General features: G+C 50.7%; 2 protein-coding genes across 2 annotated transcripts; both read right to left on the reverse strand.

Annotated features, from left to right (window-relative positions):
- Positions 1–936: 936 nt before the first annotated feature.
- Positions 937–24,173, reverse strand: HOGA1 (4-hydroxy-2-oxoglutarate aldolase 1). Its single transcript, XM_080822865.1, has 7 exons — positions 23,525–24,173; positions 13,037–13,165; positions 12,648–12,775; positions 12,039–12,173; positions 11,690–11,786; positions 9,924–10,057; positions 937–1,882 (listed from the first exon to the last, which is right to left on the reverse strand). Exons 1-7 carry the CDS (start codon positions 23,733–23,735, stop codon positions 1,733–1,735), a joined length of 984 nt encoding a protein of 327 aa, XP_080678991.1. The 5' UTR covers positions 23,736–24,173; the 3' UTR covers positions 937–1,732.
- On the reverse strand, positions 16,889–19,596 carry LOC308354970 (uncharacterized protein C10orf62). The gene has a single exon (XM_080822866.1). It carries the CDS (start codon positions 19,473–19,475, stop codon positions 18,789–18,791), a length of 687 nt encoding a protein of 228 aa, XP_080678992.1. The 5' UTR covers positions 19,476–19,596; the 3' UTR covers positions 16,889–18,788.
- Positions 24,174–24,385: the final 212 nt, after the last annotated feature.

Genomic DNA, 24,385 nt, shown 5'->3' on the forward strand with positions numbered 1-24,385 from the left:
GTTTTTCTGATTCCACATCACTTTCCACTGTACTTCTCTTGCCCTGAGCGTCATGAGTGCCCCCATCCTGAGACCAGTTATTCTCATATCTGCTGGGTTACCTTGGGCAAGTCAATTCCTGCCTGGATTTCCCCTTTTCCTGCAGCAATCCCTCCCCAACTGAACTAATGTGCAGTGTTCACCTACCGTGCTAACCCCTTTACATGTGTGATCTTGTGGAGCCCTGGGAGAAAGGAACTGTTATAATCCCCAAGTTACAGATCAGATCAGGCACTTAAGTAGTTGCCCAAGGTCCCACCAACCCTAAGGGACAGGTCTAAGAACTTAAACCCAGGCCTGCTTAATGTCAGCCCAGAGGCTGAGTGCTTTACCAGTACACCAACCAGCCTCCCAAGCCCTCAATTTTTGCCCCATCCCTAAACTGGATTCTCTTCTGAGCCCAGATCTTCTGGATGTTGCCTGTGAGAAGAGCCCAGGTGCTAAGCCCCAAGCTTCAGTACCATCCTGATGGCCAATTTCAGTTGAAGATCGATACCTTTTATATTCTCTCCTCTAGCCTTTGTCCTAAACAAGGACCTGTTTACCTTTCTTTTTAGCCAGAGTAATTTTTAAAACATTCATCTCTGGTTTACTGCCACTAGTCAAGTATCACTGAATAAGGTTAAACATTTCTGTAGAAAGCAGCCTTTTTGGCTAATGTGCTAAGGTGTTTCTAAATATCTTAGTTGAACCTTTTTGCCTCCTACCTCCCACCCAGAACTTCAACAAGCCTCTCCCCTAGGCCACCACTGATCTAATACCTTCTTTGCTGTAGACTGCTAGGGCCTCCCTCAGAGCTGGGAGAAAGCCGACCTTGAAAGCTAAATTGCTTCTAGGCAATTCTTGACATCCAGGCAGGAAACCTAAGACCTACATGGCAGCGAGGTATCAATTTGTACAAGGCCACACTGTTTTCAGTTATTCAACTTTATTTTAAGAACAAAGTATTATTTTTAACAAAGAAAGCACAGTGCCTAAGTAGTCTCAGACCAAGTCTCTTTCCCTAATGTTTCAGACCAGGTTGGCTAGAAGTCTAAAGTGTAACATTTATCCACCAGGTGTCATTATTTACCAACTCTGGCAAGGCCCTGGGCCAGCTCCACGCTCTCTACAGTTGAGATCAAGGCTAGAGATGAGAATATGAGATGATCAAAATGGATTTAGGAAAGGCACTGTGTCTGGAATGTAGCTTGGGGGCCTTTCAAAGGCCAGAGACGCTTTTCTGATTAGGTTTCTGAACCGCACCCCCCCCCCGCCCTTTCTCTGGAAGGAGTCAGGTTCTTAGGAAGAGCCCTGGCTCCCTGCTGCACTGTGCTGGGCTTAGGTGTGTACCCCAAGTCTAAGCGGCCATCCCATCAGTAAAATACATGACCTTACTTTTGCCCAGTTGCCCCCTGCTCTTGCCAGCTGGTTCCCGGTCATGTGTCTCGGGGCACAGGAAGGCACAGGAGAGGGACAAGCAATGGCTCCTCCCCAGACTGAAGGTCTCTAGAGAGCCAGAGTTGAGGCTACAAATGCCAACCGTCATGGGGCTGCGAGAATAGGAAATGCGTGTGCGTGGCAGAGCCTGGGAGAGGCTCCCTAGAGGACTGAAGTAGGAAAACAGGCTTTGAAATCTCATGACTCCCATGTGCCTCTTCAGCTGCAGGTACAGGACAGGAAGCTGAGATGGGCTCAGGCCAAGCACCAGCCCTCAGAGCCAGCCATTACTGCTGAAGTCCATACGCAGTGCCTCCTCATCCGTGGGGCTCAGCTCCTGCAAGGGGGCACGGCAGGGGCCTCCGTAGTAGCCAAACCAGTCCATGGTCTTCTTCAGCCCGGGGATCCCAAAGCGCCGGGTCACCTGTGGAACAGGGCCTGTTAGAACAAACTGGGGAGTCCCTGCCTGCACATGTCTAGACACACGTGTCACTTTATTTATTTATTTTTAGAATTTATTTATTTATTTGACAGACAGAGATCACAAGTAGGCAGAGTGGCAGGTAGAGAGGGGGGGGGGAAGCAGGCTCCCCGCTGAGTAGAGAGCCCAATGTGGGGCTCGATCCCAGGACCCTGAGATCATGACCTGAGCCGAAGGCAGAGGCTTAACCCACTGAGCCACCCAGGTGCCCCGACACACGTGTCACTTTAGAAAGTTAGGGTTCCTCCCCACCTCCCCTGGTAAAGTAACTTTACCAAATCGGTGATACATTGGTTGATTGGAAATTCAGACTGAGAGACCAGAAGGCAGGGCAGCAGTAGAGAACACAATGCCAACAACTCAGATTAAGGAAGTCCCCTCCTTGGGTTTTAGGAGAAAAATCCACCCCATTGGGGAGAAACGTGGCATTCACTCATCAACCTGGGACTGGAGAAGATAGTAAGGCTGTGGGTCTGCAGCCCAGTTCCCAGGGACCTAGGGCCAGGGCACAGGCCTGGGAGGCCAGGAAAGGGGAGGGTCTGTGAGAGCATCGGGCATAGCCCAGACCTCCTCTGGCCCTGAAGGAGGGACACTGATCCACGCATAGCTCCCTCCTGACCCCAAATCTGAAAAACAATGCATCAGCTGTCCTGAGAAGTTCCACTGTGTAGCCATATATTACAAACTTACTACATCCAAACAAGTTTTTTTGCCTAAAAAAATGAGGGGTTGGACGACATGATATCTGGAGGGTTTTCCATTGTGAGGGGGACCGGAAGCTATTGTCATAATTTAAAATCATGCATGGGGTCTTCTAGAAAATGAAGCATCAAGTTTCTTTGCCTTTGGCATAATAACCAGCAACTGGTTATTTCACGCTGATCAGAAGTGTTAGGTGAATCTCTGACTACCTAAAAGCTAGGAATGTAATCATTACTTACTAAAGTTTTATTTTGGAGGGAAGGTAAAACCTTAGAAGTACGGGTTTCACAAAAGGTAAAATAATAAAAGAGGTTGGCTGGGGTAAAGTTGAGAGCCGCTGATGAATGACTGATGACCATTTACCACTGGTGGCCAGGGAATTTTTTCTTGAAACGAGTAATACACCATCCTCCTCCTAGCCTGGCCCCAGCCATGATGTTCTAATAACCTCGGCTTTTCACCCAAAACGTGAGCGGGGTGCAAAAGACCTAAGGGAGAGGATGGGAACAAGAAGTACCTAGAGAAAAGCCTCCTTCCACCATAGGTGTGTGACATCTCTGAGTTGCCCCCTCCTCAGACCCACAGAAATAACTGAATGCTTTGGTGGTAAAGAACACAGAAAGTCCTAAATATAGCCAGGGCAGGAGGCCGGCTGGGTGGGAAGGCAGGGGAAGGACATTGTGTTCGAGCAGGGCAGGGCAACAGGGTGACATCAAGCTGCTCCTGGGGTGGCTGAGCAGACAGCCCAGGCAGCAGAAAGGTGTTCCAGGCATTCCTGAGTGTGTGCCCAGAGCTGGCACAGGAGGAGGCCCCAAGGGAAGAGTGAGGCAGGATGGCACTCGGAGAGCTAGCGGGGCAGCAAGCATCCTCTCCTCCCAGGGGGCAGCCCACGGCTTCATCTGTCAAATGAGGAGATGACAACACCTACCCCATGTCACAAGAATCAAATGGGGAAAATACCACTATAAAACCACACCCCAAAGGGACCTAAAAGCTCCTCCTTTTCCTGTACTGGTGGTATGCTGGTTCTGGAACCTTCTCTCTGCAGGTGGGTGGGCATAGAGAGCATAGGTCCCACCCCACTGGAGTGTCCAGTACGTCTGTGCCCTGATGGGGCTCGGCTGAATGGCCCTCATTTCTGTAGTTCTTGGGTCCTATTAATAGAGCATCCTATCCCAGGAGAACCTTCACACCCAGGGAGACTTGTGCTTTCCTCCTCAGCTGTCTTTTCTCTAAAGCTGAGTTCACCTGCTCCTTGGAAATAAAGATCAAAGCTGGGAGAGAGATCTAGAGCCCACCACTTTACGCAAAAAAGCATTACTGCTTAGCCTGGGACTGTCACCTCAGATGCAAAGCTTAAGGGGGTGCCAACAAAATCAGTCATCAAGGTAAGTAAAATTTAGTGCCATATTTTCTTAAAAAATCAAAATCAATGCAAAAAAAATCCCACAATGAACAGTGTCAATGTTTTAAATAAAGACAGGATCCGAGGGGTGGCTAGGTGGCTCAGTGGGTTAAAGCCTCTGCCTTCAGCTCGGGTCACGGTCTCAGGGTCCTGGGATCGAGCCCCACATTGGGCTCTCTGCTCAGCAGGGAGCCTGCTTCCTCCTCTCTCTCTGCCTGCCTCTCTGCCTACTTGTGATCTCTCTCTGTCAAATCAATAAATAAAATCTTAAAAAAAAAAAAAAGACAGGATCCAATAGGACCATGCCCTGCCATATCGTGGCCTGAGGCAAAAGTAAATGTGCGCCCCTAGATCCGTGTTCTGTATGGTTTTTTTGGTTCATTTTTTTTCTAGGAATAGATGCAGGAAGAAAATTTTTGATGAGATTGTTTCCATTCAAGCTAGGAAAGTTAAATTATAATAATTATGTTTTTTAATATAGAAGAAATATTTAAAACTAAAAGAATGCTGTTTTAATGCACCTACTTTTAAGTTTTCCAATATATTTTTTTGAAATAGTTTAATGTTCTATGGGGGCTAAAAGTCACCATTTAGAAAAATACTTAGAGGGGCACCTGGCTGGCTCAGTTGGTAGAGCCTGCAACTCTCTCCTTTGTTTTTTTAAGATTTTATTTATTTATTTATTTATTTGACACAGAGAGAGAGAGAGAGAGAGAGACAGCACAAGCAGGTGGAGTGGCAGGCAGAGGAAAAGGAAGAAGCAGATTCCCTGCTGAGCAGGGAACCCGACCTCTCCACTGGCCAGGGAACCCAAAGCGGGGCTGGATCCCAGAACCCTGGGATCATGACCTAAGCAGAAGGCAGATGCTTAACTGCTTCACTGCCTAACTGACTGAGCCACCCAGGTGACCCAAGCCTGCAACTCTTGATCTTGAGGTTGGAAAAACAAAGAAAAAGGAAGGGAGGGAGGGAGGAAGGGAAAATACTTCGAGTTTCCATTTCCAGAAAGATGGAATAGATGTATTTTTCCATATTCCTCCCAACAAATAGAGCTAAAAAAAACCTTGGACATTATATAAAAACAAATGTAAGACTCTGAAAGGTAGAGAGAAGGAAGACAAGCTAGGGACTTCAGGACCCAAGGAACACAGAGGTGAGAAGGCAGCAACCCTAAAATGCCAATGGGTACAGATAACACAAGCCCCCAACAAAAGCCTATTCACTCAAGCCAAGGACCAGAAAGGAGCAGCCTGGTAAAATGGAAAACTTTAAGACAATCACCACTCTACTCCAGCCAGGCACCCCCGCAAAAACCATGGCCCCATTCCTACCATCCCCATCCAGGCCAGCAAAGGTTGAATTGGGAGCCAGAACTTCTACCCCTGACTCTGGCAGGAAAGAGTGCCCTTCTCCACCTCCCCAACAATGGATGGTCTCAGCAAAGAGGAAAGTTAGGGCTTATACAGCACTGCCCACACCGAAGGAGGCCACCCCCACCCCAGACATATTTGTAATGTCAGTGGAGGCCACATGGGAAGCATTAAGGAGGCATTCCTACCCCTTCTGTCAGGGAGGTGTCAGTGGAAGTCAGGGGCAGAGCTATAATTTTAAAAAACCCTCCCCAAAAGAAATCTTCAGGCCCAAGTGATCTCATTGGAGAATTCTAGAAAATATTTAGAGAATATTTAACACCAATTCTACACAGTCTCTTTCAGAAAATAGAAGAGGAGAGACTACTTCCCAGTTCACTTCCCAGTGAACTGATGAACCTATTACTATGCGGAGACCAAAAATCAGACAAAGGCAGTGCTAAAAAAGGGGAAAGCTACATATCAATATCTCCTATGAATATAGACAGAAAAATCTTCAACTAAGTGTTAGCAAATGGAACTCAGCAATATTTGAAGAGAGTTACACATCATGACTAAGTGGGATTTATTCCAGGGATGCAAGTCTAGTTCAATATTAGAAAACTATCCATGGCTCGGGTCATGATCCTAGGGTCCTGGGATCGAGCCCCACATCGGGCTCTCTGCTCAGCAGGGGGCCTGCTTCCTCCTCTCTCTCTCTCTGCCTGCCTCTCTGCCTACTTGTGATCTCTGTCAAATAAATAAATAAAATCTTAAAAAAAAAAAGAAAAGAAAACTATCCATGTAACTCACCATATTAGCCAGCTACAGAGGGAAAAAAAATCACACAATCATATCAAGGCAGAAAAGCAATTGACAAAATGCCTCCTGCAGTCCCACACAGACTTGATTACTGTAGGTACATAATAAATCTTAAAACCAGGTAGACTAATTCCTCCCACTTTGTTATTTTTTTTTCCAAAATTGCTTTAGCTAGTTTAATTCTTTTGCCTTTCCATATAAACTTTAGAATAATCTGGTGTGGTCTTGCAGAGGGATATACACACCAATGATGGGAGCAACAGAGAACCCAAAAATCAACTGGCACAAATAAGCCTGAAAAATTTTTTTTTTAAGATTTTATTTACTTATTTGACAGACAGAAATCACAAGTAGGCAGAGAGGCAGGCAGAGAGAGGGAGAAGCAGGCTCCCCGCTGAGCAGAGAGCCTGACACAGGGCTCAATCCCAGGACTCTGGGACCATGACCTGAGCCAAAGGCAGAGGCTTAACCCACTGAGCCACCCAGGCGCCCCAGCCCAACTGATTTTTGACAAAGGTGCAAAAGTAACTCAATGAAGACAGATGATCTTTTCGACAATGATGATGAAGCAAGTGGATATCCAGAAGCAAAAAGACAAAACAAAACAAAAAAAGGAACCTCCACCTAAGCCCACACTCCATACAAAAATGCCCTCAAAACGTAAAACTATAAAACTTTAAAGAAAAGAAAATAGGGAAAAGTCCTCACAATCTAGTGTTGGGAAAAGCCTTCTTCCACTTGACATTAAAAGCATAAATACAAATGAAAATATTGATGAATTGGAGATCATCAAAACTATTAAAAACTTTTGTTCTGTAAAAGACCTGTTCAGAGAATGACAAGACAAGCTACAGATGGGGAGAAAATATTTGCATGGTATCTAAAATATTTGCTGGTATCTAAAAGATGAACTTCCAAAACTCAATGGTAAAAAGAAAAAATCCAGGGTGCCTGGGTGGCTCAGTCAACTAAGTATCTACCTTTGGCTTAGGTTATGATGCCAGGGTTCTGAGATCAAGTCCTGCTTCGGGTTCCCTGCTCAGCGGGGAGCCCACTTCTCCTTCTGCTGCTCCCCCAGCTTGTGCGTTCTCTTTCTCTTGGACAAATAAATAAAATCTTTTAAAAAATCCAATTATAGGGGTGCCTGGGTGGCTCAGTGGGTTAAGCTGCTGCCTTCGGCTCAGGTCATGATCCCAGGGTCCTGGGATTGAGCCCCGCATCGGGCTCTCTGCTTGGCAGGGAGCCTGCTTCCCCCCCTCTCTGTCTGCTTCTCTGCCTACTATGTGATCTCTGTCAATTAAATAAATAAAATATATTTTTTAAAAATCCAATTATAAAATAGGCAAGAAACATACACAGACATTTAAGAAGATATACAGATGGCAAGTAAATACATAAAAAGATGTCCAATAGCATTAGTCATTAGAGAAATGCAAGCTAAAACCACAATGAAATGTTACTACACACCTATCAGAATGGCTAAAATTGGGGTGCCTGGGTGGCTCAGTGGGTTAAAGCCTCTCCCTTCAGCACAGGTCATGATCCCAGGGTCCTGGGATCGAGCCCCGCATCAGGCTCTCTGCTCAGCGGGGAGCCTGCTTCCTCCTCTCTCTCTGCCTGCCTCTCTGCCTCCTTGTGATCTCTCTCTCTGTCAAATGAATAAATAAAATCTTTAAAAAAAAAAAGAATGGCTAAAATAAAAAATAGTCACAATGCTTAAAGCTGGTGATGCAGAGAGAATGGGTCAATCATACATTTACACTGATGTAAATACAAAATGCCATAGGCACTCTGGAAAACAGTTTGGCAGTTTCTTAAAAAACTAAACATGCAACCATCATATGATCCACTAATTATTGATTTATCCCAGAAAAATGAAAACTTACAGTCATGCAAAACCCTGTGCATGAATGTTCAGAGCAGCTTTTCATAGCCCCAAACTGGCAACACCCCAGCTGTCTTTCCACCGGTGAACAGTTCCACAAGCCATGGCCCGGCCACACAGTGAACCACCATTCATTAATAAAAAGAAACGGGCTGTTGCTGTGTGCAAAAACTTGGATGGATCTGCAGGGAATTCTGCAGAGTGAAAGCCAGCCAATTTCAAAGGTCGCAGACTCCATGATCCCATTCATATGGGCATCTTGAGCTGACAAAAGTATAAAAATGGTGAACGTATGGGTGGTTGCCGCAGTTAAGGAGGGAGTGGGGGCCGGAGGGGAGCAGGTGTACCCATGAAAGCATAACATGAAGGATCCTTCTGGTGATTAAAGACTCTGTATCTGGACCGTATCAATGTCCAAATACTGGTTGTGATATTGTACCTTAATTTTGTAAGATGTTTTTGGGGGAAACTGGGGGATGGATGGGTACATGGACTCTCTCTGTATTCTTTCTCTCTCTCTCTCTCTTTTTTTTTTTTAAAGATTTTTATTGATTTATTAGAGAGAGAGAGAAAGAGCAAGCAAGAGAGCACATGCAGGGAAGTGGTAGAAGCCATCTCTCTGGGATCATGACCTGAGCCAAAGGCAGATGCTTAACTGGTTGAGCCACCCAGGTGCCCCTGTATTATTTTTTACAACTTCATCTGAATCTACGGTTATCTCAAAATTAGAAGTTTAATTTAAAATATGCATACAGGGCGCCTGGGTGGCTCAGTGGGTTAAAGCCTCTGCCTTCAGCTCAGGTCATGATCTCAGGGTCCTGGGATCGAGCCCCACATCGGGCTCTCTGCTCCGCGGGGAGCCTGCTTCCTCCTCTATCTCTGCCTGCCTCTCTGCCTACTTGTGCTCTCTGTCTGTCAAATAAATAAATAAATAAATAAATCTTTAAAAAAAAATAAAAAAAATAAAATATGCATACAAACGTGTCTATAGGAAAACACATTGTCCTCCCCGCCTCAGACGCCAATATGGCTCAGCACCTCACGGCCGGGCTCTTGACAGGCATTCCATCTCGGCTCGTCTCCTTGACTTGACCAATACAGAATCGGGGTACACCATCTGACTGCTGAATAGATTACTCAAAGACAAAACTCTCCTGGGAAATCTGGGCTCTGAATACATCCAGCCTCCTAACACCTCCTTTACTCCCAATCATTCTGTTTTCCAGGATCTGAGCCCTTCTAAAGCTGAAGGACAGGCCCATGGTTCACCCTCTCCAGGTAGCATGTCTCTAAGGAAGGTCCCTGGATTTACTTAATGTCACCATGATCAGCCAGGATGTTTGTCTCAATGCTTACTCCAGGTCTAGAGGATTGGAATTTTAACTGGCTCCCTAAATGAATTCCAGTGCAACCAACAGGGTTCAACTTTGTCTGAAGTTGTGATTTTCTGGAGAGGCACAAGGAGTTCCCATGCTGGGATGTTCTCTAAAAGGACTTTCTGAGGGGCGCCTGGGTGGTTCAGTGGGTTAAAGCCTCTGCCTTCGGCTCAGGTCGTGATCCCGGGGTCCTGGGATCGAGCCCCGCGTCAGGCTCTCTGCTCAGCAGGGAGCCTGCTTCCCTTCCCCTCTCTCTCTGCCTGCCTCTCTGCCTGCTTGTGATCTGGGTCTGTCAAATAAATAAATAAAATCTTAAAAAAAAAAAAAAAAAGGACTTTCTGAAAGAGAAGAGGCGAAGTGGGGACTGCTGGGCCTGTCCGGGCTCCTACCCCATTGAGGACACAGACAGCCCCCCATGCCCTGGGGCCATTGTCTGGGAGCTCACCGCAGTGTTCGGCTCAATGAGGCGGTGCTGCAGTTTCTGGGCATCTTCCCATTGCCCCGTGAGGCACAGTCGCTCCAGCTGGCACACCTGAGCCCCCAGGACGTTGGCCAGGGCACACACGCCCCCCACAGCTCCTGCCCCCACAGTAAGATTGCAAAACGTCAGCCAGAGCTGCTTCTCACAGGCGATTCCAAACCCTGAGCCCCCGCCCCTCTTATTCTGGGGAGAAAGGATGTGGATTTCCATGCCGCTGGCTAGCCATGTTCAAGGCACGCTCTGTGAGTCCAGAGTCCAGATTTCCAGAGTGAAAAGGTGCCAGCATATTTGAAGTAGAATCCCACAGGCTGAAGGTCAGGGAACGGAGCCTGAAGGCTAACTTAAGGACAATTCCTCCCCTGCACCCCACAACACACCTCCCAGACTGAAGTCCCACCTGCCAGTTGACAACACCTCCACCATCCTCTACTAGCCTCTGACTCATCAGTCCGGGAAGGGGGTGGAGTGGACGGGAAGCCTTCGCTCTTCTGAAATCTAATTCCACCCCTTCCCCGGTGAATTCAGCCTGGGGGTGGGGGGCAGTGGAAAGAGCCCTGGACACAGCCAGGAGACCACGTATTTCCTCCCACTGGCAGCATGAATTTGCACGAGTCACAGACCTCCCAGTCCTCTGTTCTCATCTGGGCAGTGAAAACGGGCTGGCTGTGATCTCGGGAGGCCCTGCGACTCTGCCAACCTGCAATGTGATTCTAAGGCTAGTTAGGGGTGACCCTAAGCACAGTGGCCTCAAGACCGGAGAGTGGGAAATTCGGAGTGAGCTAAGATAGCTGCCATTTATTGATCCCCACTCTATGCCAGTCACTATGCAGACACACGGCCGAGGCTCTCACATTTTCATGACACCTCCCTGCTTTACAGAGTAGAGGCTCAGGCCAGTGAGGTTGTACACCCTGCCCAGCAGTACTCAGTAAGTGGCGGAGCTGAGATTCCAACTCATGTCCCCTCACCTGCAGGGCCCGTGCTCTTTCCATCTACTCCGCCCTCAGGAACAAGGCTTCAGTGGGTCCCCTCTTCTGGCCTTGCACTTTGGAGACTGCGACGTGGCAGAGGAGACATGTTCAAGGACCCAGGCTGCAAGCCACAGTCTGTGCAGACCAGAGGAGAGGATCCACAATTGCCCCCTCAGCGCTGGACAAGTAATGCAGATCTGGACTTCCTGGGACTTCAGCCCAAGGGAGCCAATGCTCCCTCTCTTCCCCGCTCCAGGGCTCAAATCCAACCTGAACCCAAGGAGCCTGACCCACAGCAGACCAGCACGGTTGGTTTAGTGGTGACATTCCTCGGATCCTGGACTGGAACAGAATCAGGCAGCTGAAGATCCCAGGCCCAACCCTCTAGGTCTGACAGTTCCTTCTGGCCTGGCCCCGGGCGGCGGGGGGGGGGGGGGGGGGGGGCGGGGAGGAATAGACTCCTGGACCAGGGGAAAGGCCCCAAGGCCTCTGTCTTCAGAGGACGACTTACAAGGTGAGATTAGAAGAGATAAATTTGTTAACTAAGCAGAGAGCCTGGGACTTAGAACAAACTTCAGGTATCCCTGCTACAGTCCAAGGACTACACACTGCCACTGTATTCTGCCCAGAAAGGTCACTGATATGCCTCCAAAATTCAGATAAGCGAAGCAAAAGGACCCTGCAGACCCAGCCCCCGCCTTCATGCGGGGCCTGGCTGTACCACCCACCACAACAGTGTGAGAGCAGCAGGAGGCCTACCCACGGCATAGCTGGCCAGCAGGAAGCCAGCCGATCCAGCCAACACCTGGAAGTCCTGCCTCCTTGTCTTGTGAACCAGCAGCCCCATCCTGGTCACCTGCAACAGCAAACCTGTGTGAGCGCTAAGCCTCGAGCTTCCACGCCACGCGAGACGGGGGCTGGCCAAGGGTGGAGGAATGAACGCCTCGGCCCCAGAGAGCTCCCCTCAAACTTGGACAGAGCCCCCGAGAGCCCACACGGTGGGAAGAACCCAAACAGGAGCCCAGGACCAAAGTGGGTCCCAGAACCTCCCTGAAGCTGAGAGCCTGGGAGAAGAGGAAGGACCCCAGCGGGAGCCGCTGCCACTCACGTCGCCACCACTGTCCTTGATGCCCACAATGTTTGGGTGCTGGGAGAGCGTGACGACCGCATCCACAGGCAGGTCCAGCCCCGTGTTGGCTGGGACGCTGTAGAGCACCACAGGAATGGGGGAGAGGTCAGCGACCTGAGGGAGGCAGAGAAGAAGGGAGAAGCAGAGGGCAGTTGCCCCAGGCCTGAGGAGCCCCAGGCACTGCCCACCACCAGCAGCTCCGGGCCTGGGTCCCCCCAGGGCCTCCTGGACAGGCCCACCTCCTGGACTAGGAGTCACAGTGCTGTGTTCCTTGCTTATAAATGATAATAACATTTCGTGAGTGCTTTCTATGTGCCAGGCTCAGTTCTCAGTCCTCTGTATTTCGATGGAACTAGGTCCTTGCAATGACTCCATGAGGAAGCCACCATCATTTCTCCCCTGTGAGAGGCGAGGAAACAGCCGTACAGTGTGGCTGGTCAGTCACCCAGCAGCATCCCTCCCCGTTTCCACAGATGCCATTCATGGAAAATGGGCTCTCCTCTCGGGCCCCAGTTTCTCTGTCTCTTCTCCTCCTCCAGCCTCCTCTTGGTCGCAGGCCCCAAACCCATGCCCACGCCTCACACCCACCTTGGTATAGTGGTGAACGAGGGCCGCACTGCTCATGCGGCCACGATAGTAGCAAGGGGTCACCACGATGGCGGCATCAGCCCCAACCTGGGCCATGCTCACAGTCATCTCCACGGTGGCTTGAGTGGCTATAGGAGGAAAGAGGGAGTCTTCCCTATAGGCCACCAGGTGACATGGCGGGTGACAGCAGGAGGCAGAAGGGCGGGGCTAGGATTCCAGGGCAAGCAAGAGGTTCAGAAGAGACAGAACCAGTAGCCTGAACCAGCCCCAGGGCCAAAGAGCCTGGCTCCTCCCCAGCCCCAGGCACCGCCCCCCAACCCCCGCCGCTCCCTCCATCCCGCCCCCCCCCCCCCCCCCCCCCCCCCGAGCCCAGAGCACCGTGGTCTCACACTCGCAGCCGGAGCCGGCTAGCAGGAGTTTGTCCTTGGGCATGGCCTGGCGGACTCGGCTCACCACCTCCAGCCGCTCGCTGCTGGTCAGGAAGGGGAACTCGCCATTGGAGCCCTGGACCACAAAGCCTGCAAGAGAGGTCCCATCACAGCCAACACCTTCCCATCCTCTGCAAACAACCGGGACATTGGTGGTACGTACACCCGTGTTCCTACCTCCCCAACACCATAGCTTTTCACACATTTCCTTCCCGTCTTTGTCCTGATGCAGGCAGAATGTTTTACCCAGTTCTGATGGCAGTGTCCGCACCATTTTCTTTGTGTTAATGAACTATCTTAGCTATGCCCCAAAGAATCGATAATAATAAAATCCACAGGTGTGCACCCAGCACCCATGGCAACCCTCCCCTGATCACCTTTTTCTTCCTCTTCTAGCTGTCCCGACTTGGGTGTCATTGTTCCCATTCATGTCTTTATCCCCTTAAGATGTATATATTGACCCATAAACAAGACACAAGATTTTTTTTTTCCATCGTAGGTTTTACAGAAAAGGAATCAAGCTCTTAACAACGTTCTGCGGTTTGCTATTTGTGCTCAAGATCATGTTGTGACCTTTGTCCACAGCAGTACACAGTTCTGGTTCATTCATTTTAACTGCCATTATATTCTATGGTGAGGTTCGACGATACTTTACTTTTCATTCTCCTGTTGGGGACATTTAGAATGTTTCCTTAGGGGCGCCTGGGTGGCTCAGTGGGTTAAAGCCTCTGCCTTCGGCTCGGGTCATGATCCCAGGGTCCTGGGATCGAGCCCCGCATCGGGCTCTCTGCTCCGTGGGGAGCCTGCTTTCTCCTCTCTCTGCCTGCCTCTCTGCCTACTTGTGATCTGTCTGTCAAATGAATAGATAAAATCTTTAAAAAAAAAAAAAGAATGTTTCCTTAGTTTTGCCATCACAAATAATGCTAAAACAAACATGTCCACTCAAGTCTTCTGTGCCCATGTCTGAGCTGCTCTACAGTTCACTTGGGTGTGTGACTGCTGAATCACGCCTCCATGTATCTTCACGTGCCAAACGTCTGCCTCATTAGCCAGTTTGCACCCCGTCGGCTCATGGAAGGGTCTGTTAGTGTTCCTCCTTGCCAACACTGAGCAGAATTCATTTTTGCCAATTTTCTGGGTGAAAGTGAGAATTAATTTTTTCCAATTTTCCGGGTGAAAAGTGACATCTCGTAATCTTATTTTGCTTTTTCCTGTTTGATCGATCACCTGAGAGGTTTCTAATGCCACCTGGTAAGGTGTCAATCCTTTTACATCACAGAATTGATGCTCTTTGGCTGAATCCGAAGGGAATGTTAGTATAAAACCACTTTCCTCTCTGCTTCCTTCATTTCACTTTCTCTTTTCTCTTCTTCCTCCTCTCTACTCCATTCCATTCCAAAAACAGTGTTCTGAAAGAGCTGACAAATACAGCCTGTGACACAACAAGATTATTAATAAATAGGAGACTGCTTGGGAGAAAGGAAAGAGAAGAAAGCTGGGGGGCGATACTGATCCACAAAATCCCTGACAGGCAGTTGAAAGACGGGCCTTCACTTTGATTTGGAGCTTCCTGACAGTCAAAGCTAAAAGGGAAATGTGGTCAGCTGACAGATCGCTGAACGCAAGATAAAAGCAAAGCAGCTGCCCCAGAGACACACAGTTTCCTGGCATCGGGACCAAGAGAGACTGTTCCCGTGAGTCATCCTTAGGGGACACGGTGTGATGGAAAGTCAACTTTTCACCACAAACCTTTTTCCATGCTGTTCACGACAGCATCAGATTCCACGGGGTGGATTGCCAGAACGGCTCCCTGGATACGTGGCATTTTGGTAGCATTGCAGGGAGCATTATGAGGCAAATAGTTTTTGGCTTCTGTTGTGCTACCTCCTCGGGGTCCATTTCTCCACGTCAGGCCAGGAGCCTCCTTCTGTCTTGTTACAAAAGGTGCTAGTGGTTTCCCAGTGGGTCCCCCCTAGCTGTGGGTCGCCAGCCCCGGAGAGGACTGGACCAGCATCCTCTACTTAGAGGTCAAGGATTCTGAGACTGAACTTTTGCCCCTCCCTCAATGGAAATGGCTCCAAAGACACCTCCCTCCCTCCGAAACCCTGTGGGCCACCAGGCCGGGCCAGTTCCTGCTCCAGTCACTTCTTCAGCAGTGCTCCCTCTTCTCCAAGTACCCCTCCATTCTGGTGGCCAGTTCCAGGGGCTCCTGGACCCAGTTGTTTTGCACTCTCAGAGGGGGAGCAGGGCCCTGGGCTCAAGACGCGCCTGGTGGCCTTTCCCCTGTCTCAAGTAAAGGAGCATGTGACCCAGGCCTGCCTCCTAAGGAGGAAATCAGGCCAGGCTGGGGAAGAGGGAGTATCACAGAGTCGGGGTAGGACTTGGACCCAACTCCCCTTTTGAGCAAGTTACATCATGTCTCTGAGTCCCCATTTCCTTTTCTATGGGATGACAATAAAAACATTTTGATGTTTGGGGCGCCTGGGTGGCTCAGTGGGTTAAAGCCTCTGCCTTCGGCTCAGGTCATGATCCCAGGGTCCTGGGATTGAGCCCCGCATCAGGCTCTCTGCTCAGCGGAGAGCCTGCTTATCCTTCTCTCCCTGTCTGCTTCTCTGCCTACTTGTGATCTCTGTCTGTCAAATAAATAAATAAAATCTTTTAAAAAATTTTCGATATTTTTAAAGGCCCAGACATGAAAATGTACAAGAAAGCACTTTGAAATCTTTAAATTGATGCTGCCGAGAGCCCCCTCCCTCTTCTGGGTGGGATATCCAGTGTTAGGCCTGCTGTGCCTCCCCTGGTGTAGAGAGGAGACTAGAGGAGGGGGAGGGCCAGGGTCCCAGATGGGTCAGGAGTGAAGACAGTGGGTGATGGAGGAGCAGTGTGGTGGAGTGGCTCAGATGCACAGACTGAACTCAAGGGAGCCTGAGTGTAATTCTCAGTGCAGGACCTCATCAGCTATGAGATTTTTTGGTGGGTGGGGGGTAAATGGCTTCACCAAACCTCAGCTTCCTCACACGAAAAGTGGGGACCATACAGTGCCCTCCTTAAAGAATTGTGAGGCTTAAATGAGATACTATTTGTAAAGTGCTTAGATTAGAACCTAGCAGTGTTCGCTGAGAATTAACATTGGTACAATACCAATGGCAGTCTTTGAATTTTGTCCGTTTGAAACTTTTAAAGATTCCAAATTCATTATCAGCTAACCTGAAATCTTATGCAATAAACTTTTTTTTAAAGATTTTATTTATTTATTTGTTAGAGAGAGAGAGTGAGCGAGCACAGGCAGACAGAGAGGCAGGCAGAGGCAGAGGGAGAAGCAGGCTCCCTGCCGAGCAAGGAGCCTGATGTGGGACTCAATCCCAGAACACTGGGATCATGACCTGAGCCAAAGGCAGCCGCTTAACCAACTGAGCCACCCAGGCATCCCCGCAATAAACTTTTAATAAGGGATTTAAAGTCTTCCAGATAAATGCATGCATTTTATACATTTTTACAATCACTTTCAGAGGCCACACCTTACCACCCTTGCTTTTTTTTTTTTTTTAAGATTTATTTATTTGACAGAGATCATAAGTAAAGGCAGAGAGGCAGGCAGAGAGAGAGGAGGAAGCAGGATTCCCGCTGAGCAGAGAGCCCGATGTGGGGCTCAATCCCAGGACCCTGAGATCATGACCTGAGCCAAAGGCAGAGGCTTAACCCACTGCGCCACCCAGGCGCCCCACCACCCTTGCTTTTTGTCTACTTTGGGAGCCTCCAACATTTTCTAGAGTGACTGAATATTTTTTTTCCATTGACATTTTTGTTACAAAGCATTTTTTACATTTTTTATTTGATAAATTACTTTATTTTTAATGTAGGCCTCATACACAATGTGGGGCTTGAACTCTGACCCTGAGATTAAGAGTTCCATCAACTGAGGCAGCCAGGCACCCTGTTACGAAGTATTTTAAATGTAAAGTGTATATATATATACATATGCACACACACATATTAGCATTTACATAAAGTCACTTATTAGTAATTTTAAAAATATTCAAATACTGGGACGTCTGGCTGGCTTAGTCAGTGGAGCATACAACTCTTCATCTCGGGTTTGTGAGTTCAAGCCCCATGCTGGACGGAGAGATTACTTAAAATCTTTACAATAGATAGATGGATAGATAGAGGAAATCAAATACTTCCAATTATGCCCCATAAAATCAATCGACAACGTTTAGGGTGTTTGTCGATTTATCCATCTTTTGGAAGGATCTTTCTGGGTGCCTTCTCCTGGGAGTGTGAGGCCCACAGGCTGGGAAACACTGGTAAGTTTATTAACAGATGCCAATGGTACATTTCTGTGTAAAGGAGCCGCTGGGGGTTAGACAGTGCTCTGTAGCTGACTTCTCCCCACTTTCATGGGAGAGACAGCTGCCTCCCTTGAACCCCATTACTGGAGGTCACCCCTTGCCCCAGAAACAGCTTCTTGGGACCCAGGAAGAGGAGGCAGGGGGAGTCCCAGGCTTGAGGGAGGGTACAGAGAGTCAGGACATGTGGTAAGAAGACAGGGGTAAGCATGAGAGAGGGAGCCCTCCCTGCAGGGCCAAGGGGCACTGGCCTGAGGGGCAACACAGGGCAGGACTCAGGGTCTGAGCCTTGGAGTCGGGCAGAGCTCGGCTCTAACTCCAGCAACACCACTGTCTATGCCCTGTCAGGCGAATCACGTCTCTGAGCCTCAGGGGTCTCATCTGCAAGACGGAAGTAACGCAATACTGTCTCCACGGGACTGGGCTGTACACTTCGCACAGAACATGGCATATGCTAAAAACTGGAAAGAAAAAAAAAAGAGGGAGCTGCTGGTAGTACTAGTAATACTCCCAGTTAGTGCTAGCAGCCGCCACAGCTGCAGCCATAGTACGATAAGCAAGAGAGAGTATACGGCACAACAGCTCTGAAGGTAGGCAGGGGGAGGCACTCACGGGGATCCCAGTGGCCCCGGAAAGCTGGGAGAGAGCCCTCCAGTGCAGGAGGCCACACGACTTGAGCAGCAGTAGACAAGGTGAAGATGACGCCAAGAAGACAAGAGACCCACACCCCACCTTGCTTCCTAGCTCCTGAAAGCCTGTCTCTCTCCCCACCTCCTGACACCCGGCTGCTCCCTCCTTCCCCAGCCACCAGCGGGTTGGTGGGTGCTGAGCTCCCAGGAGACGTCTCATCCCCAGAACCTGAGACCCGGGGAAGCTGATTTATGGAGTCTTGAATCAGCCCAGCAAAAAGCCCAGGCCAAGGGCCCCATGAAGACGACTGGGGGAGTAGGAAGCCTCTCCCCGTATCCCCACCCAGTCCTGAGGCTGGCCACAGAGCCCCCCCGACTCAGAATGAGGGTATACAAGGCTTTATTGGCTCAGTTCCAGGCATCTGGCGTCGGTCTGGGGCTCTCAGCTTCTCCTGGGATCTGCCTCGCCTGTCTTCTCTCCGTGGGCCTTCAGGGGCCCGATGGGTGTGTCTCAGCTGCTTCCCTTCCTTCCATCTCCCCCTCCAACAGGAGACATTCGCTGCAGCAGACCCTCCTCAGAGACTCAAAGGGGCCCAGGAGCTCTGTGGGGGGCTGAGGAGGAAGGGGTTCGGGTGGCAGCCTCTCACCCTGGGCCACACAGGGTGCCCCACAGGAGAGAAAACAGGCCTGCAGTCGTGTGCCAGCCTGTCGGGGGAAGGGGATCTCCATCTGGGGTTAGGTGGCTTCAAAGGGGTGGTAGGTCTGCTGGCTACGGTTGGGCAGACTGTGGCTCTGGTGGCTCTGATAACCCTGGTGGCCGTGGGGACCATGGCCGTGGAAGGTGTGCGTGTGGTTCAGGCCAGCCACCGCGGTGTCTCGCTGCATGAGGAAGTTCCCCTTCAGCTTCAACTCCACCTCCTCAAGGGCCTTCAGCTCCTCCTGGTTGATGTCTTTGGACTCCAGGTGGCCTGAGTTCTGGTACGTCATGGCGCACTGCAACATGGAGTTCGCCAGCTGCTGTCCCAGGTTGTCAATCTCCTTGGTGCAGGCAGCCACAGCGGCCCACGTGGCCGCGTCCGTGGACGAGGATTTTCCCGACTCCCTGTGGGTCTCTTTGGTCACCGAGGAGCCAGACAACCTCTGCTTGGTGGTGAAGGCCTCCCGATGCACGGCTGTGCCCACCTCTCCTTGCCTGGTGGTGACGGTCTCCACGTGCACCGTGGTGCTGGCCTTCCCGCCGCCGCTCTCAGGGGGAGGCGCGGTGCTGCTGCTGCAGGAGGCCAGCTTCTCCTCGGAAAGGCGGCTAAAGTGCGATTTAATCCAGTTCTCATTCTTTGCTCTGTGACCTTCTGGTGGCTCCTGCTCCTCCTGTGAGGGCACAAGGAATGGCTTCTGTCTCTTCTTCCTCTGCATCCACAGCATGAGGCCTCCACCTCCAAGTAAGAGGGCAGCCCCCAGCACCACCTTGCATGATGGTTGCTGGATGAGCTCCAAGATGGCCTCCAGGACCCTAAGCCAGGCAGGCAGAGCTAAGAGCACACTGGGAGTGAGGGAGCCCGGATGGTCTGGTTCATGCTTGAAAGGGCAGGTTCCCTGAGGCTGTCTGACAGGCAGGCCACCAGTGGGACCCTTCCTAGGATGCCCCTCCCACCTCAGCAATGAAGCCCATTGTGAGGAAGGTGGCTAGGGGGCGGGGTGGGGAGAGGCCACAGCATCCCTGCAACCTGGCAGGCGTTTCCTGAGGCCCAAGTCCGGTCTCCCACGCTGACGGCTGTCCCCAAGGTCAGTGGGAAACTAGCTTCCCCAATTCTGAGTCCCTTCTGCCTTCTGCTTGTGACCCATTCTGTGACTCAATCCTTCTTCTTTTCCAATCTTTGGTTTCTCTCCCTCTCCATCCGGTGGCCCCCAGGGGGCAGGCGCCACTGACCACGACTGAAGGACCCCCTTGGTTGGGCTGGCCTCCATTCCCAGCAGTCTGACATCGGTGTCTCCTTTCATTTAGGGCCCACCCCAGCTGCCAGCTGAGCTCATTCCATCCCCATTTGCAGCCCCAACCCCTTTACAGAGCAGGGTCCAGAAGGAAAGGGGCCCAGGAAAGAGCTCATTCTAGAATAACATGAGGTCACAACTGAGAGGAGACAAGCAGTGAGCTGAGAAGGCAGAGTGGGTAGGATAAGGGTCTTTACCAGATCCCAGATCCCAGGGGCCATTCCAGGATGGTGGCTGCTATGTCTTGCCTTAGTGATGCACCTGCAAACCCAGAATTTGCCCCCCTCCCCCTGTGCCTTGGTTAAATAGGCACAGTTTAGATGCTGAGCAGTTGGGCCACCTGACCAGGCTCTCTGTAGGTACAAACAATGGAGAGTCTGACCTATAATCCCAAATTACATCCAGAGCCTCTCAGGGGTAGAAACAAGCCTGGGCTCCTCTATTTTTCTCCCAGAGGCATCTCACACATTTAAAAAAAAACACGTTTCACTTTTAAAAAGCAAATGGCGGGGCACCTGGGTGGTTCAGTCAGTTAAGTGTCTGCCTTCAACTCAGGTCATGATCCCAGGGTTCTGGGATCACACCCCACATCGGGCTCCCTGCTCAGCGGGGAGTCTACCTCTCCCTCTGCTGCTCCCCCTGCTTGTGCTCTCTCTCTCTGTCAAATAAATAAAATCTTAAAAAAAAAAAGAAGAAGTAAATGCCAAAACAGGGTTGTGAAAATTGTGATTTCTTAAAAAAGACTTCATTTGACAGAGACACAGTGAGTGAGGGAACACAAGCAGAAGGAGTGGGAGAGGGAGAAGTAGGTTCCCAGGGAGCCCAGTGTGGGGCTCGATCCCAGGACCCTGGGATCATGACCTGAGCTAAAGACACATGCTTAACAACTGAGCCACCCCGGCTCCCCATGAAATTGTGACTTTTTAAAGCAAAATACTTCTATTTAATTAGAAGTGTACATACTAAGGGAATAAGACATATGCTCAAAGTTTTATGGGAAACATCATCTCCCTAGTCCTGCTGAAGTAGATCTATGTTGTCCGCTGTCTATGTTGTCCGCTGACCTCATTTGGAAATAACAATTCAAAGTTCATCTCTGAGGTTGTTTGTGGGAGTGAGTTCAGGGCCAAATGGCCCCTCTGCAACAATTTTACCCTCCAGTCTCCAGCTATAACTTTCATTTAAAAATGATACTCTTTATACAAATAGTAAAAATTAACAATGCAAAATTAAGAAATAAAGAGAGCTACACAGTTTCAGGCAATACCTTCCAGAAGAATCTCTAACTGTTCACTGATTCATCAAGGGCAGATTCCCACCTTCCCTTTAGATGACCTTTAACTTACTGCAAGAGGCCCTGGCAATGTGGTATGTGATGGCTTCCTCCTCTGCCCCTGAGTGTTGGGCAGCAAAACCAAAGGGGGAGACCAGAATAGGGCCAGAGAAACACCGTCTGTCGAGCAAAAGTTGTTCACGGCTCCTTTCCCAGGCATTCTGGCTGTGTCCTGGGAGCAGGGACAGGGCCCTATGGGCTCTATTCTTTGTGCCAGGACCTCACACTTGAGCTCCTGGGGAGGAATGCATTAACCCTGTGGCTCAGTTCCATTCTAAAATGAAGAAATCAGATTAGAGAGGTTCAGTGATTTCTCCAAGGTCGCCATAACTGACAGATCCAGGATTCTTATGCAGGCCTTCTAACTGTGGACGCTGAGCTCTTTCTATCCAGTCCACTGCCTCCCTGGTGTGTGGGTAAGAGAGAGAAGGGGCAGGAGCAGGAACTTATGTGGGCTGCATGGGAAACAGGCTAGTAGGCACCCCACGAGACCAGGAACTGGAGGTACCCTTCGCCCATGCATGTGCTCCTGGACAAGCCTATGCCCTCTGCAGGAGTGGATAAGCAGGTAGGACGGAAGGAAGGGTCCAGAGAAGAGCCTGGGGGTGTCAGTGGATTCTCTGGGTCGCAGGCAGACACTGGACGCAAAGTTCACCCCACCCCCAGCACCAGGATGTCCTTGAACCTGGAGTGTGAAGCAGTCTTCCTGCCTCTTAAGATTCAAGGAGTGAGGGGTGCCTGGCTGGCTCAGTCAGTGAAGCATGTGACTCTTGATCTTGGGGTCATGAGCTCAAACCCCACACTGGGCATAGAGATTACTTAAAAAAAAAATTTTTTTTTTTTAAATAAAAGATTCAAGGAGCTCCTCCCTTTGCTTCAAGAGACCCTGGCCTCCATGCAGACTTTCAGGCCCCAGAGAGCTGAGCCCGAGCAGAAATTTACTTCGAGTTTGTGTCATTGTTCATCATGGGCATCCACAGGGCATTCACCATGCCCTAGGGAAGGCTCGCCTGCACCTCCACCCTGAGATGTGGATGGGGTTTGGATCAGGCCAGCAGTCACTGTCACAAAGCGGCTTTGCCCACAGTGCCAACGGCACTGTGGTCCTAGTGTCTGTGACCACTGGATCTGTAACTTCTAAGGTACATCACCCTTCCCTATTCACTGCGTGCTTTCATTTGCCCTCTCTTGGATTCTTCTCACAGCCAGCCTGCAATGTGGGCATTACTACTCCCAGGTGTCAGATGGGGAGACTGAGGCTTAGAGAGAGAATCTCACAGCTAAATCAGCGGCGGAGTTGTGATTTGAATCTAGAGTCCACCGCTCCACCGCAGTCAGAACCTCTCCATTCCCAGAGCTGGTGCCAACCGGACTTTATTTGTTGAAACAGTCTGGTCTAGCACCTCAGCGGTTGGTACAGGTGGAGTGAAATACCCAGTGTAGCCCTGCAGTCAGACTTGGGTTCAAATCCCAGCTCCGCCGTGTGTTAGCAATGACCTTGGGCAAGCGACTGTGTTACTCTGAGCCCCAGCTTCCCATCTGTGAAATGGGGCTAGTGAGGTTACCGCCTCAGGGATGGGCAGGATGGGGGGGAACTGACCCCTTCTTCTTCCCTTCACTTACTATGCCTGTGGCTGTGTCGCACATTGAGTGTTACAAGTGTCTGGTCCCTGACCTCGGCAAGGAGAGACCCATGTGTAAAGAGAGAAATGAGTCAGAGGATCCAGAACAGGAATTAATTCTGCTAAGGAAGGCTTGGCTCAGAAGAGAGTGTGCAAACAAGGCTTTTAGGGAGATGAGCCCACTGGCTGGGTTGCCACGTGACACCCCTAGCTGCCTTCACAACCGCACAGTGTTCGGTTGACAAGGACTTTCGTACCCATTATCTAGTCTGAGCCCCAAAATAATGCTGGGTTAGGAAGGCACTCTGGTAGTTTACAACCAGGGAAACTGAGGCAGACGAGACTCAGTCAAGGTTGCAAGCTAGCAAGGAGCTTCCTGCCTTTTAACTCCAGAACGGTCCCCTCTGCTCCTCTCCCATAATAAAATGACCCCTGGGCACCTAACTGTCTCTGAGCAAATCCCTGGCTGAGGAGCCTGGGGTCATTCCCATCTTCCCCCACTCCCCCAGAGGACAGGTCCCACTTACCTCGGAAGGGGAAGGTACCCAATTTGTGCAGATTCTCCTCCAGTTTCTCATAGTCCACCTCTGCCGTGGCAGTGAAGGGGGTGGTCACAGGGGGGTAGATGCCTGCAATGTCCACCTTCCTCCCCTCCCCCGTGGCCCAGCCCCCCACCTTCCTGGACAAGCCCCTGCTCAGCCCCTGCCTCACAGAGGACAAGACTCCACAGCCCAGCATCTCTGCGAGAGGCCCGAGGCCCAGCTGGTCTCTGTCCCTGCGTGACGCGGAGTTTGCACTCCTTCCTACCCCTGTTAATGATCAGTGCGTCTAGTTAAAAATTTGCTGCCCCCTGACTGTTGGCGCTGGGGCAGGCCTGGGCTGAGCGTCCCCAGGGTCAGAGGCTAAGCCTGTAGGCCCCATGGCCATTCTCCCCTTAGGGAGCGGCTGGACAAATGCCCCAGCCCAGTGTCCTTCTGGCCGGGCGCGGGGGCGGGTTCCTGGAGTACGACCCCGGAGAGCGTCTCCAGTGGGGGCCAGGCCCTCCTCCCGCAGTTGCCAGCCCCGCCTGGAAGGCTGACTTCCGCTTGTAGAGCCGATTGGCTGAGCGGCCCCTGCCCTGCGGGGCGGAAGCGTGGTTGGTGAGCGGCCGCCTGGGAACCGTGGCTCCCCGCCGGCGCTCCAAGGCCCCTGATCCCCTGCCAGGCTCCTCCTGCGCGGGCGGGCCGCCACGTGACGAGCCTGCGCTGGCCACACACGGCCCTGCGAGACAGCGGTCACCAGGACGGGGGTGGGGGTGCGCAGCGGAGGTGCCGGGAGCTGGTGACCCACGCTGGGATTTGGGAAGAGCGCTGGCAGGAAAGAAGCAAGAAGACGCCCGGGTAGGAAAA

This window comes from Martes martes, assembly GCF_963455335.1.
Source record: "Martes martes genome assembly, chromosome: 14".
NCBI classification, from domain to species: domain Eukaryota; kingdom Metazoa; phylum Chordata; class Mammalia; order Carnivora; family Mustelidae; genus Martes; species Martes martes.

Excerpts from the sequence above, each read along its gene's own strand:
- LOC308354970 (XM_080822866.1), bottom strand. The coding sequence starts at position 19,475 with ATGCTGTGGATGCAGAGGAAGAAGAGACAGAAGCCATTCCTTGTGCCC.
- HOGA1 (XM_080822865.1), bottom strand. The coding sequence starts at position 23,735 with ATGCTGGGCTGTGGAGTCTTGTCCTCTGTGAGGCAGGGGCTGAGCAGG. Across the intron at positions 12,174-12,647 it reads TCGTTCACCACTATACCAAG|GTCGCTGACCTCTCCCCCAT; the intron begins GTGGGTGTGAGG and ends TGCCTCCCTCAG. Across the intron at positions 11,787-12,038 it reads TCAAGGACAGTGGTGGCGAC|GTGACCAGGATGGGGCTGCT; the intron begins GTGAGTGGCAGC and ends TTGCTGTTGCAG.